Here is a 19,234-nt window from a genome sequence, read left to right as displayed (position 1 = left end):
AAAAGTACCTTAATGTAGAAGACAAATATTTTAGTATCATCAATGAATGTGATAAAATGTTAGAGGCTGAAATCTGAAAGAACAGTAATAACATACATACCATACCCAATATAGTTTTGAATAAATTAAGACTTAGATGGTAGATATTTCAACAAAATATCCCCAAAAATTTATGAGTAGGAGAGCCTAGAGATTTATGAATTCAATAACCATAACTGAAGGGTCTGATCATTAAACCAAGAGTAGAGACTCTCCCTCTAACTTCAATGAATGACCAACAAAAGAGATATTGGATGGAGCTGCTCAAAGAATGAACCATAAATGCACATTGCCTCAGACAACAGAGAGCAGTAAGTACAGCTGCACTCACTAGACTTCTAGATACCACCTCTTATGTAGGAACAGGAGAAGCTCCTGCATCCAAGAAAAACATATAAACTGAAGGAAAAGAAAATTAGGTCATTTTGGTCTTTTTCACTTCTCTGAATAAAGGCCTCTTCCACCTTTGTGAGTTGCCTTAGCTTTAATAATTTCTCTATTACTTCTATATGTGACTGATCTTTTTCCCTTTCACACAGTGCTGAGAAATTCACTGCCCTAACCCTATTTTTTAGCCAAAAAATATAAAAATTGGAAAGCCCAATAGAAGCTGAGCATATCTTGTCAATGTCCTTACAGTAGTGTAATGTGGGTAAAAGCCACATTACAAATCTCTCAGATTCAGAGACTTATATAGGAGTCTTAAATATTTATGTTAATAAAATGAGTAAATGACAAGGAATAATCATCAGAAAATGTCAATAAATCCAAGTATCTTTATGTCCTTTTAGACACATGTATATGTATTGAAACTGAGATCAATTATGAGAGTGGAATAATTGCATAATATTTTATTAGTAATGAGAGTTTTATTTTATTTTGTTTCATTTTGTTTTGTTTTTGGGTCATACCCGAGTACACTCAGCGGTGACTCCTGACTCTGCACTCAGAAATCACTCCTGGCAGGCTCAGGGACCATATGGAATGCCTGGGATCAAATCTAAGTCAGCTGCATATATAAGATAAAAGCCCTACTCCTTTTATTTCTACCAAGACCTGAAGATATTGTATATAGAATAAAGGGGGAATAATTTAAGAGAGGAGAAGAAAGCTGTAGTTGGAACTATTGTAGTATAAAAAGACATTGATAGTTAGTGGAGCACATGTTAAAGTGATTGAAAGGACTGAACTTTAAAACAGTAGATTTTGAATGAAAAAAGTTTGTTTATGGTGATTAAGGGTGAGGACTAAATATTTAACTAATCTGGGCCTGGAGAGATAGCACAGTGGCGTTTGCCTTGCAAGCAGCTGATCCAGGACCAAAGGTGGTTGGTTCGAATCCCGGTGTCCCATATGGTCCCCCGTGCCTGCCAGGAGATATTTCTGAGCAGACAGCCAGGAGTAACCCCTGAGCACCGCTGGGTGTGACCCCCCCAAAAAAAAAACAAAAAAAATTTAACTAATCTACCTGCCTCTTATAGAAAAGAACAGTGCCACAAAATATAATCAAAATAAAGAATTGAAAAAATTATTTACTATAGCTTTACAACAGTGAATGCTGTGATCTAATTATACTAAAACAATCTGTTATTCTAAGATCTTTTGGAGAATGCTCATTATTATATTTATTTTTAATTGACTTCTTATATACATTATATAAATGATGCATTAGTTTTACAGAGAAATTGAGGTTTGATGAGTGTTAAATGTAGTATTAGAACCTACTTTATGACTCTTAAATGTTATTTGCAGAAAGACCCAATTACAAAATGATTTTTTTTATAATACTGTATTTGTCTGAGATAAAGTGGCACATTGATATCTTTGAATTGCCTGCAGCACCTGTCCTCACTTGAAAACATATTTAGTTAATTTTAAACTCTGTAAGTCCAATTAGAATTCTGTGGTTAAATAAAGTATACCACAAAACAGCTCCAAGGGATTACACTGAAGTTTCTTTGGCTTTTGAAATTATTCTATAATCAATGAGGGGAATATGCAAGAGTGAGAATCAAGACTCAAAATTGTCTTGGCCTAACTTTCCCAATGTACATTTAGTGTGTGATTAAACTTCTCTAATTTTTTTAAATAATTGGGGATGCTAAAAGTGGTGGAGTTGGTTCTCTTTAAAGCAGAACTTTACAGTGGCCTGGGCAAGCTAAATCTAGAAACTGTTATTGAATTAATACTTCACATACTATTAGGGTCTGGAATAGAAGGAAGGGACCACACAACTGGAAAAAAGCTGAACAAAACTTTAATATATCTGGTAACAGCCCCCAAACTAACTTGGTCATGGTTCTCTCTCAAAAAATGATAGACCCTGCCCAAAGTCATGAAGAGTTATAGGTAAGGGATATAGGGTGGTTCAAGTTTTATGATGATCTTTAAAATGATTGTCTATTGTAGGGGGTACCTTCCAACTGCTCCCTTGAGTTCTTCCCTGATGGGCTACCTGGTATGGCCAGGTAGTTGGGGCTGTGTTAATGGAAATAGGCTTTAGGAAACCCAGCATGTGGCTTACACCATGTGGTCCTTACAAAATGGCATCTCTCCTTGTTCAGAACCTAAGAGAAGCCTGTCATTTGGTCTTTACAAAATGGCATTCCTCTTTATTCAGAATCCTAAACCTCATAATAATTCTTGGCTCCTTAAGTGTGAGTGGGTGTTGAATGCCCTATGCTATGCTGTTACTAAAATGCCCGGTAGACAGAACCCTTGTAGAAATATTTGTTGTGAGAGAATCTCGTAGAATATTCTTTCTGGTAATTCTCCTTGAGGCTGAAAGCTTCACCACCACATCAGAGATGTGGAAGGAAAGCACAATGAGGAGAACCACCCCACACATGCTGGGGATATAGTGATTTGGGGTTGACACCAGGCCATCCTTCTTCCCTCTTAAAGAACTCTGGCTAAAGTAGTTAATACCTATCAACAGTGTTGTTCCAGAGGCATTTCTCATGGTCTAATGTTTTGAAAAGTTGCCAAAAGTTACACTTGTTTCTCAGCACCAAGAAGTTAAAGAAGACAAACCTTCATCTTGAAGATTTAAGGAGAAATCTTGAGGAGGGAGTTGGCAGAATGTTAGGTCTACTAATAAGCTTTTGGGGAAAAAAACTTAAGAAGAAATTGTCTAGCCCTGAAGTAGCCAAAGGGCATGAAGATCACATCTTTTAGAGATATAAAACCTGAACTCTTTGGACTGGAGAAATTGAGGCAAGACCTAGATGCTGAAATGCAAGGCATCCCTCAGAGAAAAGTGGACTTCTCAGAGAAAGAGAACCTTCAGAAGAATCAGTTGTACATTTCTACTTATTTAAAAATCGACTCCTTTTATTTCTAGATCTCTGGAAATAACTTTAGTGGCTTTAACTATCACTAGAAACAATATAAATTATTAATTATGATGCTTCCATTAATGTTATTTAAATCATAATGATATGCATATAAAACATGCAGTTGTCTATCTTCATAATCTGCAGAGTTCAGGGAATACATATGAAGTACTCAAGGCATGGCAAGATCTGCTTTGTAAGGTATGCATAAGGGAAATTAACTTTTGTAGGCAGTAAATGCCAGAAATAAGCTACTGATTCTCTGAGGCAGGAAAGTTTTTAGATGCTATTCCACAACATAATTGCTATTGATTTCTTAGTTACATTTTCCAGTTCCCTGATGAAAGATTTTCTATTTAATCTTACTTTTATTTCCAATTATGTCATTATAGAGATGAGAATAAGGTCTAATTAAATAACAAGATGACAATAATTGACATTTATTTATCTTCATAAAAGATAATTTTTATCCCAATGTAAGAGTAGAAGAGTGCCTCAGTGAAAAATATATAGTTCTTTTGTCCATCACTTGACTAGAATGAAATTCCAATACAATTATATGTTCTTAGCTAAACCTACATAGAAGTTGTTCTTCATTTTTTAATCTAATAACTATTAAGCGTCTAATAGTTTAATTGTCTAATATATTTACAGGAGCTTTGTACATAAATGCTAGGATAATTGCTAAAATGTTTTGACCTTAAAACACATGAGTAAAAGTGAATTTCATAAATATGAAAAATACCATTAACAAGTTCTGAATAAAATGTGCTATAGCAGCATAGAATCTTTTCTGTTGGTTATGAAGACATCCAAGAAATTAATATTTTAGCTAGAGAGTTGATAGTCTGATGAAAGGGGCAGAAAACTCTGATTTTAGGACTCTTAATTTCTAATTATCAGAATGCTGGCACTTTCAAAGAATTCTCTGACAGTGAGTGTCCAGAGTATTCGTTGTTGTCATTCCACTGGAAGAAGGTAATCAAGGGACATTTAGCATTAACTTCCACTTCCATATACACACCCCTTTTTGAGATCAAAAGCCCATTTAGGATTGATTGTCATCAGTTAGGCATTTCCTTTTTAACTTTTGCCTTTCTACCTATCTGGAATGGACCAGAACAATAAATTGTGTACATTGAATGAGCAAAGCTCAAAGGAGGTGTGTTCTGCAAGTTTCTTAATCAGAGTAATAATGGGGTAAAATCCTTTCAAAAAGGAGGAGGAGTACGTTTAACTCTTAAGGAGTACATCCAATTCATAAGGAGTACATTCATTTCCTAAAATGAACACTTCAGGAGTACAAATTTCAAGGGAAGCCTTTCAGCAACTCCTCCAGTCTATCATACTGCACTGTCATCTTCTGCCCTTGCAAGGATTCTTTGATTTGAGGTAATGGAAGAAAGTTGTGTAGAAATTCAGAAGGTCCCTAACAAGGAACATCGCCACAACATCCTGTGGTCCCTTTCCACTCAAATTATTTAGTTTTACATCCATCCCAATCAGAGGGGAGAGTGTGAAATTCCAAAATTGTAATTCTTTTTTTTGTTTTGTTTTATTTTTGAGTCACACCCAGCAGCACTCAGAGGTTACTCCTGGCTCTACGCTCAGAAATCTCTCCTGGCAGCCATGCGGGACCATATGGGATGCTGGGATTCAAACCACCGTCCTTCTACATGCAAGGCAAACACCCTACCTCCATGCTATCTCTATGCCCCCCCCAACTGAAATTCTTAATCTAAATATCTTATTGGGAAAAATAAAATGTATTAACACCTAAAATTCTTGAGCATCATCACCTCACTTTTTAGGAAGATTTGCAGAATTAAGTCAAAGATAAGTGAGATTAGCTACAGGATATTATCTTGCAGACATATATCAATTTCAGTCAGAAATCAGGCAGTTTTACAAATAGAGATTTAACTTCAGCAACACTGAAACCTTTGTACTAATATAATTGAATTATTACAATAGATCCAAGGTTTCTAGATTTATGTAACATTTATATAACCTCTGATACCTTAAATGTTTTCTTTCACTGCTATTTAAAATGTTATAGGAACTGAAACCTTTTGGGGCCAAAGTGATAGCACAGTGGTAGAGCATTTGCCTTGCACACGGCTGACCCAGCATGGACCTCGGTTCAATCCTTGAGCCCCATATGGTCCTCCAGGCAAGGATCAATTTCTGAGTGCATAGCCAGGAGTAACCCCTGTTAGTCACCAGGTGTGGCCCCCTCAAAAAAAGCAAACAAAAAAATTGAAAACTTCTGTCTTTAAATGTAGATATTTCTTTGCTTTTGCCAATATTAATAGAATATTTCACTTCAAAATATTTAGGAGCTGGTAAATCTAATAAACAAAGGTGTTAAATATCTACAGATATTCAATCTCTAAAAGTTATGGCAATTTAGATTTTTAATGATTCTAGGTATACTGGATTAATTTTTGTTCCAGATAAACCAGTTTCCTATGTTAGTAGAAAATCAAACAAAGCCACTTTATACCTTGAAGGACTTCTTATTTTGTGCTAATGAACATTCCACCACATAGATTGAGGGAAAAAGAGAGTGGGGAAGAAATGGAGTTCATCAGATATGTAAATTGAGTGGAAACCTTCCCCTTATATGAATTTTTACTCAAAATAAATAACTGCATGTAAAATGGGAAAAATTATTAGCAACTTGTTTAGAAATTTCTTGGGAAATCAAGCTATACTAAACTTAATAAGATAAAAGCTTAAGTATTAAATATGATGATATAAAGACTATATAAGTGAATTTTACGTAAGCTAGATAATGAATGCAGAAGTGAAAGGTCAAAATGAATATAAAGAAATATGAAGGGGGCCGGAGAGATAGCATGGAGGTAAGGCGTTTGCCTTTCATGCAGGAGGTCATCGGTTCGAATCCCAGTGCCCCATATGGTCCCCCTTGCCTGCCAGGATCAATTTCTGAGCCTGGAGCCAGGAATTATCCCTGAGCACTGCCGGGTGTGACCCAAAAACCACAAAAAAAAAAAAAAAAAGAAATATGAAGAAGGCTTAAAATTTTGTTTTAAGTTAAAAAAACTACTGCCAAACTGAACTCTTCTAAGTAGATCTTTAAATTATATCTTAAGAATGATTTTAATACGCATCTTTCAAAAATTTGTGCAAAATGGTTTTAGAATAGTTAATCTAGAATAAGACTTGATATGGGTCTACACAGGCAGGGGTGATGAAGGTGGGGTGCGTTGGTGGTGGGAACGTTCCATTGGTGAATGAGGGTGTTCTGTTTATGACTGAAACCCAACTACAATCATGCTTGTAATCATATGCTTAAATAAATATTTTATATAAAAATTTGGGGCAATGAAATCATTACAGAAAATTAAGGTTTACCACATAAATTTAAAAGCATCAAGCATAATGATATAGTTTAAATTGTATGATAACCCCTATAGGTGTTACAATGCTTTCTTTTAGCGTTAGCTAAATCATTACAACTCAACAGCCAGGAACCAATAGTAAATCTGGCATAAATAAATTATACAGCTTCATTCTTCAACCTTTTGTTGGCCAGTCCTTACTTCTGACAAATAAAGCATGAGTTCCCTCAGGCTCATGTTATCCACTGTGTAGGTATCTGCCTAAATTGATTTACCTCAAGTTTCATTTCAATATTATAGAATAATTGACTCAGGCAGGACTTAGCATAGCTCCTGATAAAATACAGAAGGAATATTCAATTCAGTTCTTGACCATGTAATGAATAGGAATGTAATTATGCTGTAAAAAGTACAACTCCCAATTGATTAAGTAGCCTAGACTATTTTTTTTCAGCATTTGTTAAAAGACAAAAAAAAATTGGTTGGTTCACTTTAGGCATTCCCATATATTGGATTAAATAAATAATTTAACAGTCTAAAATGCGATCGTTATTATGAATGGCCCATATATGATTAGAGAGTAGTGCAAAATATAGAAAGTGTTAGGAGACCATATAAGATTTTTCACCCTCTAGGGTCAATTATTATATAATTATCAAGTTAAAGTAATTATGATCCATATATGTGCTCATTCTTCTATATCAGGAGAAATTGATAAAGGGAATGTCATCATAGGCAAATTATTAATTAATTGGTAATATTCAAAAGGCACAAAAGTGGCATCAACTAACTCAGAGCAATAGTAAAAGTCTCTGTCTCTAATTTTTTGTAACTTCAGTTACCAAAGTATAAGCAAGAGAGATTGTAGCCCTTTGCCTAACTTATGTTTCTATATTTTTGTTTTCAATGGCCCCTGGGGTTTATAGCCATGGCTAAAATACTAATGATAATTGGCAAACGGAAGTCACCATATGTAATCTTTGGCAGACAGTCCTAGGCACACATTGCTGTATATTCTTATTCAGGTCTTTTATGGGCCTAACTTTTTATCTTAAGACTAGAAAAACATTTAGCTGACTTTTTAATATATCCGTCTTGCAATTATGGGTCTACCTAAAAGTATAAAGATGACAATGGCCCAGCATAAATGTCTCAAAACTTAAAATATTTTGTTTAACAGTGGTCTATTAAACACTCAATTGGCATCCCATATAGTCCATAGAGTTCAACTATTGTAGAAAGGCCCAATGCTGGGGCCGGCGAGGTGGCGCTAGAGGTAAGGTGTCTGCCTTATAAGCGCTAGCCAAGGAAAGGACCACGGTTCGATCCCCCGGTGTCCCATATGGTTCCCCCCAAGCCAGGGGCAATTTCTGAGCGCGTAGCCAGGAGTAACCCCTGAGCATCTAACGGGTGTGGCCCGAAAAACCAAAAAAAAAAAAAAAAAAGAAAGGCCCAATGCTACATAAAAAGCTCAATTACAATAAAAAAAAAAGGCAACATGCATTCCCCAGGCAAAAAATACTTAAAGCTTTATTAACTAATTTTTTGAGTGGTTTTTGGGTCACACCCGGCAGTTCTCAGGGGTTACTCCTGGCTCCATGCTCAGAAATTGCTCCTGGCAGGCACGGGGGACCATATGGGACTCTGGGATTCGAACCGATGATGAAAGGCAAATGCCTTACCTCCATGCAATCTCTCCAGCCCCCCTTAACTCTAAATTTTACTTTTCATCTTTGAGGGTAGAAAAAAAGATTTCTACATTAGAAAAGCACTGACAAAATATTAGTAATAAAATAAATATTAATCAACCTATTTGGCTTAAGGATAAATAAAAAGTAAAATGAAAAAAAAAGGATGGTGAAAGTTTAAGGAAGAGAATATACTTGTATTTTTACAGGAAATGATGTCCAACCTGATCTTTAAGTTCCAAGAAAATGATGGAAAAGACCCATCCATCATCACTGCTCACCAGGGAATGAATGAAGTTTGTCTAGGAGTAGGAAAATGTATTGATCCAAACTGATACCAGTAAAACACCAACCACTGTGTTTCTAGCTATGATTGCATGCTGAAAATGTTGGTAAGTTATGCAGGTGATGTTAATGCAGGTAGTGGAATATACCACCTTGGGTATTTATTAATCAAACTATTTGAATGTCTAATCTATGGAATCCTAGAGGCCAGAAAAATTATCTAAAAAATGTATGTAGCTAAAAAAGAAATTACACTTTTGTAATTACTATCAGTAAAGACAAAGGAGAGCATTATTTAAAATTTGCAAATTATATTTGCCCTCTAGTCTTATTAACACTATAAAGGAAAATTTAGCATTACATTTGATACCTACGATTTCCTTAAAATGACCTGGGTTGATTTACAAATACCTTCTGGCTAAATAGGATGACTTGTACACCTAAACATATTGAATAAATTGAATACAGCTTGTTTCACTAAAAGAATGAAATAAATTTCATAAACTTGTGTAAAAAGACCTTATGATATCTTGATAGGAAAACTTATTATTGATAGAATAAAAGAAATCTGGGGCTGGAGCAATAGCTCAGTGGTATGGCATTTGCCTTGCACACAACTTACTCAGGATGGACCTCAGTTCCATCCCAGGCATCAAACAAACAAAAAAAGAAATGAATCTTAGTCTATATCTCATGCAAATTGTTCACTTGCTTAAATTCATCATTAAATTAGAACTACAGATTCCCTTTATTTATTAAAGAACAAGGGGCTACCTGGTTGCTAGTCAAACTTCCCAGGGCATGAATGTTTCCCTCAAAGTGTATATTGTGAAAAATTTGATAGATAGATACTAATAGCATAAATTGCCACTGTTGCTATTAACTGTTTATTTTGAAGAGAATTAAAACAAAATTTCAAGTTTACTATAACACTATCAACAACAAAATTATATTAAAATTGTTTTTCAGATAGCAGATTTGCAGCAAGCAGTGGTTTTTATAGAAGATGAGTTAAAAAAAGTATACACTGAAGTTCATATAAAAATGATCGGAACTTATTTAATTTTGTCTAACTCCTAAAATATGTAATGAAATACAATATTCTTGGGAAGTAGTTCAAATTTTGATTAATCAATAAATATTTCTCATGATATACAACTTTTGCAACAATAAATATTTTATACTTCCATAAATTAAAAGTTTACTCTGGCATAAATCTACTTGGAAGCAAAGTTATTAAAGCATTCTCTGAATAATTATTTGTGTTAATATATGTCATGTGCTTAATTACAAAAACATACAATTTAAGCAGTCAGTGACTGAAGTGCAACAAAAAACTCATTTCAAATGATCATAAATTCTATAAGTATGAGAGCAGATAAATAGATCAGAGCAAATTAGACAAGACTGTGTGCCACGGAAAACAATAATAAAGCATTAGGGAAGTTTGTCAAGATACTAATACTTTTCATGTAAGTCATGTATGACAACATTAATTGTGCCACAAAATATCTGGTGTAAATAGTGTTTTGGAATATTAGTACATAGTGTACAGAAACTTGATGAAACATGCCATTTTGTTAACAGATATCACACATCTTAAAAAAAGTTTTTACAAATAAAATAGGCTATGAATTAATCTACTGAAAACTCCTAAAAAATGTTTTACTAAATATAAATGAAATGAAAAGATAGAAACTGAGAAAATTATAAACAGAATGTAAAGAAATCAAGAATGAGATAATATAAGGAAAAGATTAATAATAATGCAAATTCAAAAAGTTGGAATTTTTCAGCAAGACTGAACCATATATAAAATAATACAAAATTCAAACAAGTAAAAACAGGATCATACTATAGTGATGTAGATTATTTGGAGATATTTTGAAGCCAACTATTGCTCTAATTTATAAATATTCTCCAATTATAATATTACACTCTATTACTTACATATTATTAAAAAGCTTTTGAAAAGTCTTATAGCATACATAAATTTAATAAGTGAATTTAATGCTACAAATTAAAATAAAAGCATTTTGCAAGCTGTTTATGATTTCTAATAGTTTACCCATTCATTTTTAAATTTCTATGAAAATATTTTATTTTATGTACAACAGTAAATGTCTAGTGAGGTATACATTAATCTATTGAGCATATCTTTGTGATTATGAATAACTTAATCATAATTACACAATAATTCAACTACTTGGAAATTTAAACTACATGTCTAATCTTTGAAATGTATGTACTTTAGCTATTCACTAAAAATGATTAAATTATATCATTAATTTTAATATGATTATAAATAAGTCAAATAGTTTTGTTTCTAATGATAGTCAATTCTAAATATAGAGTCATAGCTATATAGTAAACTTCTTTTTTAAATTAAATTACATTTATATTAATTTTTTTTCTTTTTGATTTAGGACCACACCCGGCGGCACTGACAGGTCACTCCTGGCTCTACACTCATAAATCACTCCTGGCAGGCTCAGGGTACCATTTGGGATCCGGGGAATGAATCTCAGTTCATTCAGGGTTGTCCATGGTTGTCCCTATGCAAGGCAAATGCCCTACAGGTATGTTATCACTCCGACCACTACATAGTAGATTTTTATTTGTTTGTTTGTTTATTTATTTATTTATTGCTCTTTGGGTCACACTCAGTGACGCTAAGGGGTTACTCCTATCTATGCGCTCAGAAATTGCTCCTGGCTTGGGGGACCATATAAGACATCGGGGATCAAACTGAGGTCTGTCCTACATTAGCCCTGTGCAAGGCAAATGCCCTACTGCTGTGCTATCCATTCCAAACCGCATTGTAGCCTTTCATTTTTAAAATAACCATAAAAGTAAGCTAAATGATACCATTCTATACTCTGAAATTAACATTTCTTAAGCACTTATTTACCAATGCAAATATCAGTGGCAATGAATGCTTTTAATACACTCTTTAGTTCTGTGTATAGTTACCTGTATGACACTGTCTCCAGGGTTCATGTCTGTATAAACATAGACATCATAAGATATTTCAGGAAACGTTGGAGTATTATCATTGGCATCCATCACCCGGATATTGACAACTACTGGTTCACTTTCTTGTACTCCATCAAATGCCGTTATCTTTGAGAGGCAGAAAATATATATTTAAATTTATTTAAACAGAAATTTGCAAATATAAACAGAATATAACTGACTCTGATAATATACAACGATTCCTGTGAGTTCAGGAAAGAGCCCAATTAGAAAGAACATGTTTTACTTTATCAAATGTTCTCCCAGGCACTGCCAGATATAGTCCTGGTGATGTCCAGCAGCACTTAGGGATCCAAAATTGTTGTATACATGTAATTTACAGATTAAAAAATGATGATAAATTCTTCTTGAAAGAATGGTAATAATAAACTTAAATAAGCACTTTTAAACACTCTTTAATGTTCTAAGAAATAGGGAGAATTCTAAACTATTTTTAATGTGCTAATTTCATAAACTTTTGGCCAATATAAACTTTAAAGATATAAAATACATTTGACATAAAATATAACCTTAGAAAACGTAGGTCAAAAAAAAGTAGGTCAAAAGTATTGCTTATTTTTATGTACTTTTTAAATTTAATAATAGAAAAGTATTCTATATATTTACTCATTTGGTATTCATTGAGCAGTTACTTCTACAGTCAGCATGCATAATAAGTTAGCTGGATAGTTACCTTACATACATAATAACCATTTTTTATAAATTCATGAAATGACAACTTCTTGGGGGGGGTCCACAGCTAGTGTGCTCAGAGTTTATACCTAACAGCACCAAGGAGATTACATACAATGCCCCCGAATCAAACTTAGGTCAGCTGTGTGCAAGGAAGGCTCTGTGCCCACTATTTATTTAGCCCCACAAAAATGACAACTATGAAAAAAATAGTTAAGTTTAGTTTAGATTCGTATCTTAATTACATTATTAACATTTTAGGATATGAAATACAAACTTAATTTTAGAAAGATTCTCATTTTGCATTACTTCTCAATTAATCCTGTATCTAAGATTTAACTGTCATGTTAGATTCGTATAATTCAAGGTCATCTGCTATTTATATATTTCAAAATTAGAGTGAATGTATGATAGCAATTATATTATATTAATTATGTTACATTCTGTCATCATAAATATGTATTATGCCTTTGTCTAGTTCATGATCTTTATTTCCCATCACGTCATTAGAAATGTTTTACTTCATTTTTTCTATTTTATTGGCAATCCTAAACTGAGATTTATCAATTGTAATACTATTTATAATTGGGCAAGATATTTATTTTGTCAAAAGTATACTTGATATCTTCTGGATAATACTAGTATATCACCCTCAGAGTGGTTACAATAAAAATGTCTATAGGGGTTAGAGTGATAGAACAGTGGGTAGGCTATTTGCCTTGCATGTTGTTGACCTGGGTTTGAGCCCAGACGTCTCAATTTGGGCCTTGAGCCTACTAGGAATAATTTCTGGGCACAGAGTCAGGATTAATCCCTGAGCTCTTGTTGGTGTGGCCCCAAAACAGAAATAAATAAATAAGGGACCGGGAAGGTGGTGCTAAAGGTAAGGTGTTTGCCTTGCAAGTGCTAGCGTAGGATGGACCATGGTTCAATCCCCCGGCATCCCATATGGTCCCCCTAAGCCAGGAGCGACTTCTGAGCACATAGCCAAGAGTAACCCCTGAGCATCAAATGGGTGTGGCCCAAAACCAAATAAATAAATAAATAAATAAATAAAAGTTTATGGAGATTTCAAATATATGTATTTAGGGGATGGAAATCATTCCCAATTGAAAACCAGTATAATATTATCATTGTGGGTTCTACTTTATAAAACATTTCGTTGACGTCAAGCATGAATAAGTGTTCAAAAATAAAACTTTTATCTGATTTTTTTCATTATGAGTATTATTTTTCTTTTATTGAAGACAAGTATACAAACATAAATGGGAAAATAAGAAATATGTGAAGAATTTTAATTATTGATAGTCTCAATGATATGGTTTGAAAGTTTTGCAGTTTAAAATGATGAATTTTCAAGTATGAAATAACAAGTAGGTAAATAGAAAACGAGAGTTTGATGCATTTAGATATAAAATAGTTTTACCGAAAAGGTGTAGGTTTGCTGTTCTTCCCTGTCTACCGGTTGAAGTAAGGTGAGGTAGCGAGTAATACCAGTCTGCGTGACAGTGAAGACTGATGTGTAATCATTCAAAAAGAGGTGAAGCTCAGGGTCTTTGGTCTTCAATGAAGAAAAGAACAAAAACATCATTTAAAATACTTAACTATGAGGCAATATGTACTCATTGTCTATAATAAAATTACGAAAGTATGCATAAGAGCATTAAGAATTTCTAACCAAGAATTACATAAATATTTCTCATAATTATACTAAGCTTTTCAAAAGCCAATCATGTAAAATAAGATGAAATAGAAATTGATCAGATTGAGTATATTACTTAATGTCAAAGTGTTCCAGGACTTCATTTGGTTTGAAGATTAAGGATGAATTTAGGAAGCTTTTGGAGCTGTGTAGGCAATTCATCACTAAAAGTATGAGGCATATATTTTGATAAGGTATTATATGAATATAAAAAGATGCACAATGAATATTCTGGTTTAATATTACAATAGGGATAGCAATTATTATACAATGCTTTAGAAAGTAAATTAATTCTTCATGCCCACAGCATAAGGAAATGTTATTTAACTCTGTAATACACATTAATTGTCTACCAAAATTATGACAGATGATTCTGTGTGATTTCTTCTGGAAGGGTAAATGCATTCTGAAAGTCACTCACAGCAAATTAAAAACAAAGAAAGGTGAAAAAATAGAAATGCAAACTTAAACTAGCATTATACTTGATTCATGAAGAAGTTAAGCATTTTAATATGACCGTTTATAAGATTTCAAACAAACTTTTACTTTCCAATGTTAATCGAAATACAAAAGCACACACAAGAGTATTTGCATTATTTTATATATATGATCAATAACATTAAAATATGTGTCCTGCACATATTTATACAAATGTGTATATATATTATATGCATAGTTTTATGAACAAAGCATAATGTTAATATGGCAAACATAATCTCATCTACCAAATTGAATCTGTGGACATTATAGTCTCTGAAGGTAATTTATTCCAAAGAATTTAGACATGAGCTCAGAATTTTTTTCTGAATAAATCTGGTGAATTTCTAATGTTTGTCTCATACTAACAATTAATAATTAAACTTTTCTTTCATTTCATAAGAAGTATGCCTATATCTATATAGTGGTAATAGGTTTCTTCATAAAAGATCATGAATCATGTTCTATATGTTTTAGTGGAATAGAATAATAGGAAATGAACCACAGCAATGAACAAAAGAGCAAACATAACACAACACCTATACCTACAGGAACTCCACCAGGTGGAACCTATATGCAAATTAAACAGTAAATAAAAAATGTAAATACAAGCGACCACAAACATGCACGCGTCATAAAAGTGTATACAAGTTTAAAAAGTAAAATTTATCATACGTTTAAACAAACACATTCCTCAAGATGCTTTTTCTTTAAACATTGTAGCATAAAAATTATATTGAAACAATATAAAGAAAACTAAAACATTGCATCCTTATGAGAGTATTACATTTACATTATGATAAAAATCATGATATTATAAAACTACTACTACTTTGTAGGTGAATTTACATTAACTTATAATTGAACCAATGTACTTCTACAAGCTAAATGCATAACCTCTGCTAATACCCTTGTTCATTTTTTTTAATATGGAATGCTTCACAAATTTGCATGTCATCCTTGCGCAGGGGCCATGCTAATCTTCTCTGTATCATTCCAATTTTTATATATGTGCTGCTGAAGCAGCACAACCTTGTACATTTTTATAATAATGAGGCAAAAGTCAGTCTTTTGTGATTCTGTAAACTCAAAACCTGATGTTCTCAGATATCACCCTTAAATTTTATTTAATTTTATGTATTTCCTGTTTACCTAATGTCCTGGGATATTTTTATATTAGACAAATGCACCTTAGGAAAAAATGTGATTCCTATTTCTTATATGTGAGTTTATATACCTACGTGTTTGTGAAATTAGTGAATTTTTTTTTGTCTTTTAGTTCCACAGTGATGCATATTATTCTTCTAACTCAAAATCTACACTGCAAATCAGCACAATTAAACTCTTCCGTCCCTGATAGTAGCTTTTAAAGATTTTCTCTTATTTTTACAGAATTTTATAAAGAAGCACAACTTCCTTTTAGGACAAAGAAACTCACAGTTTATATCTTCTTGGTAATTGTACTCTGGCACGGCTATTTTGTTTCTGTTTCTTTTTGGGAATAAAATGTTTGGTTCATAGGTGGTGATCTTCAGGGAGCTATTTCTGTCTCTGAAGTGCTAAGGAGTGATGCCTACCAAGTTAAAGGTAGGTTCTGGAATATCCAACATGGGACAACACAACCAGTTTTACCATCTACACTCTCTCTGTGGCAGTTATTGCTGTTCTTAAGATAAATGAAAAGTAACACCTCCTGATGGTTCCCAGGGGACACTATAGAATGCATGTGAGCAAAGCTGGGTCAGCTGTGTGAAGGCAAGAATATTACTGACTATAATATCTCTCTGGTCCCAAGTAACTTTATTCATAAACCATTTACTTCTATGCAGAATAAGTTCACTATTTCTGACTCAAATAAACAAGAAGCTATCATGTAGGAAGATTAATTACTCTGTACTAAAAGGGGTTAAATATATAACTATATATTTATTTATATATATATATACATACAGATATATCCCTAAGTAATTTAGAAATCAGTATGTATTTTACCTTTTAAATATAGTATTTGGTTTTGAAAAAGAGGAGTCAAATATGCATAAATTTACATTCAGCTACATCAGTGACTATATCATAGCTATATTGTGTGAACTAAAAAATAAAAATAAAGGAATAAGTACTTTAAGGAAAAAATTTCTAAGGTGCAAGTCCAACAATTATATGATTTATATTCCAAAAGTTGTAAATAAAATGGTAGAGAAATTCACTCAGAACAAGCATTCAACTTGAACTTAAGAATTTAGACTACAGAAATGATTTTTAAGTGATGAATGTTTGACCTGACTTCAAACACTGAATTTTTTTATATGTAATGGAAAATGAAAAAATTTTCAAACCATTGAAAATGTTAACCATTCGATATAAAATATCTTGCTATTATAGGAAGCTGCTAGTTGTTGCTAAATATGAGAAGAGAAGGAAGTGTCAGAAATTGTTCAAAAGCATACATCCTCAAAATATCAAATGAAGAAAAATTGTATGCATTCTCCTGAACTTTCCTCTACAGAGAAGAGAAGTCATGAAAATACAAAGATCAAAAGATACTTGAATGAAACTTTGGCTTAATCAAAGTGTTGTTTTAGTAAAATAAAAAAGGAAGCAGTGAGAAGATGTAACTCTAGTTAAAGTAATTTGGTTGTTGTGTGTGTGTATATAATATATATATATATTATATACACACATATATGCATGTATACACATGTATGTATATATATAAAAGAAAGCAGTCAAGAATTATTAGAGGAAAAATTAGGAAATAATTGATACATAATTTTGGGTGAACAAACATCCAGCATTACTCAAGTTTCTGATGTAAGTGCTGCAGTGACCTTCAAATCAAGTCCCAAGAAATGGGTTTGAAAAAAAATAAGTATATACAATTTTGTATTATATAAGTAATTTATAGTATAAATAACATTTAATTAAAGAATGGTTTTTTGACATCCTCTGTTCAACACCAACAATAGCACCAGTGTCTTTCTTCCACCAGGGTTCTCAGGTTCCTTCCTACCTACCCTACCAACATCCTGAGCCTATTTCATAAATATTCACATTTTTAATTTTGGTGATTTTACTTTGGGTCTTTTGTCTTTAGCATTGTTTATTCTGTGGCTTGGATATTTAGATATATCACTCTCTTACACCTTCGATTTATTTGAATTACTTTGACTCCTGGTCCTTGTTGTTTTCTGTCTGTCTCTTCTTTTCCCTCAAAACATTTCTGCTCTAATCTTCCCTAGGCTCTAGTCTCAAGGGTAATCCAGGCATCTCCTTTTCAAACATTGAACCCCCTCATCCAGTTCTACATACTGCATGTAAGTGTAGTCATAAAAGTTGGATTAAGTTATCTCTAGATTTGAAATATCACTATATAGAAGTTATATATATATATATAAATTGTATAGACTTGTGTATTTGTGAACATCTAACAGCAATAAATAATGAAGATTTTATAAAGATAATGGACTTCAGTACTATGAGAAAAATGGATAAACATTACTATATATTTTTATATTATATACTGAATATATTATATTCTATTTACATATTATTATTATTATTATTATTATTATTTGATGAAAATTTTGCTCAATGCCAACCAGTTTTCAGTGATTGAGCAAACCAAGGTGGTATTTTTTGCTACTCTATACCATTTTGGGTGATAGGAAAATTGTGTCATAAGGCATGACATATTTTATAGATAAAATCAGCCATAAAATCCAGTGTGATTTAACTACAAAGCAGATACAAAAAATAATATGTTTCCCCTTGAAAACATTCTGAATATTTAATAGGCTACTGCATTACAAGGCTCTAGGTACAAAATTTATAGTTTTTTAAAAGGTTTTAGACCCTGAATCACACTTATACAATATATTACGCCCACTATCCATTACACAAAGGCTCTTTCAAAACTGTCATCATATTAAAGAATTACAGTGAATAGTAACCCAAACAGGTAATAAGTAAACACAGTGCCAAATTTACAATAATTAAATAATATAAAATATAGAGTGTATACAAATAAATATATTTTACTGTTATTAGAAAATTATGGATATATCCTTTCTCTCAGATTTAACCACTGGTTTGACAAAATTACTACATATTTGCAAATTGGCAAAGTCACTTCTTAAGGTATGATTGTGTATCCAAATTAAATAAAATACAGTCCCTTTAAAAATGTATGGGCTTTTAGCATACCAACAAATTATAGTAGGTTTGCTTAGATAGAATTTATCTAGAAGGAATGACCTCTGAGCACAGAGCCAGGATTATTTCCTGATTACTGCTGGATATGGCCAAAAAAATGTATTATGGTGGCCCTGTCATATTTTTATATGAGTATTCACTAAATGAAGATGTTTTATGTATGATTATAGAACCTATTACTGCACAAGGGATTTCTATACCCTGTATTCAAACTGAGACAGTCAATTACAGTTGTATGTGGCCTTCTTTAAAAAGAAAATCTATAATCCTTTATTAGCAATTATCATACTTAGAATGACATCAGATAAAACAAGGATTATCTGAACTAGAATTTAAATTCAAGAATTTAGTTTCCAAGATTTTGGCTTAAAGTCCGTCCACCACAAACTTTGTATTAATAGCAACGATTTTAAAATAGCT

The 19,234-nt window shown here is 32.6% G+C and overlaps 1 protein-coding gene and 1 non-coding gene across 2 annotated transcripts in view; both read right to left on the bottom strand.

Moving 5' to 3' along the window:
- The window catches only part of PCDH15 (protocadherin related 15), a 1,226,762-nt gene that overhangs the window by 250,683 nt on the left and 956,845 nt on the right, over positions 1-19,234 (bottom strand). Inside the window, exons 14-15 of the mRNA XM_049790532.1 lie at positions 13,850-13,984; positions 11,689-11,838 (exon numbers count right to left, since the gene is read on the bottom strand). Of these exons, the coding sequence (XP_049646489.1) occupies positions 11,689-11,838; positions 13,850-13,984 (285 nt within the window). The remainder of the gene's footprint in view (positions 1-11,688; positions 11,839-13,849; positions 13,985-19,234) is intronic.
- On the bottom strand, positions 15,526-15,631 carry LOC125995330 (U6 spliceosomal RNA). The gene has a single exon (XR_007490872.1). It is a non-coding gene; the product is annotated as a U6 spliceosomal RNA (small nuclear RNA).

The sequence above is a fragment of the Suncus etruscus genome, chromosome 17, assembly GCF_024139225.1.
Source record: "Suncus etruscus isolate mSunEtr1 chromosome 17, mSunEtr1.pri.cur, whole genome shotgun sequence".
Classification (NCBI taxonomy): domain Eukaryota; kingdom Metazoa; phylum Chordata; class Mammalia; order Eulipotyphla; family Soricidae; genus Suncus; species Suncus etruscus.
The sequence above is the reverse complement of the archived record's forward strand: the minus strand, read 5'-3'. Positions and strand labels throughout refer to the sequence as shown.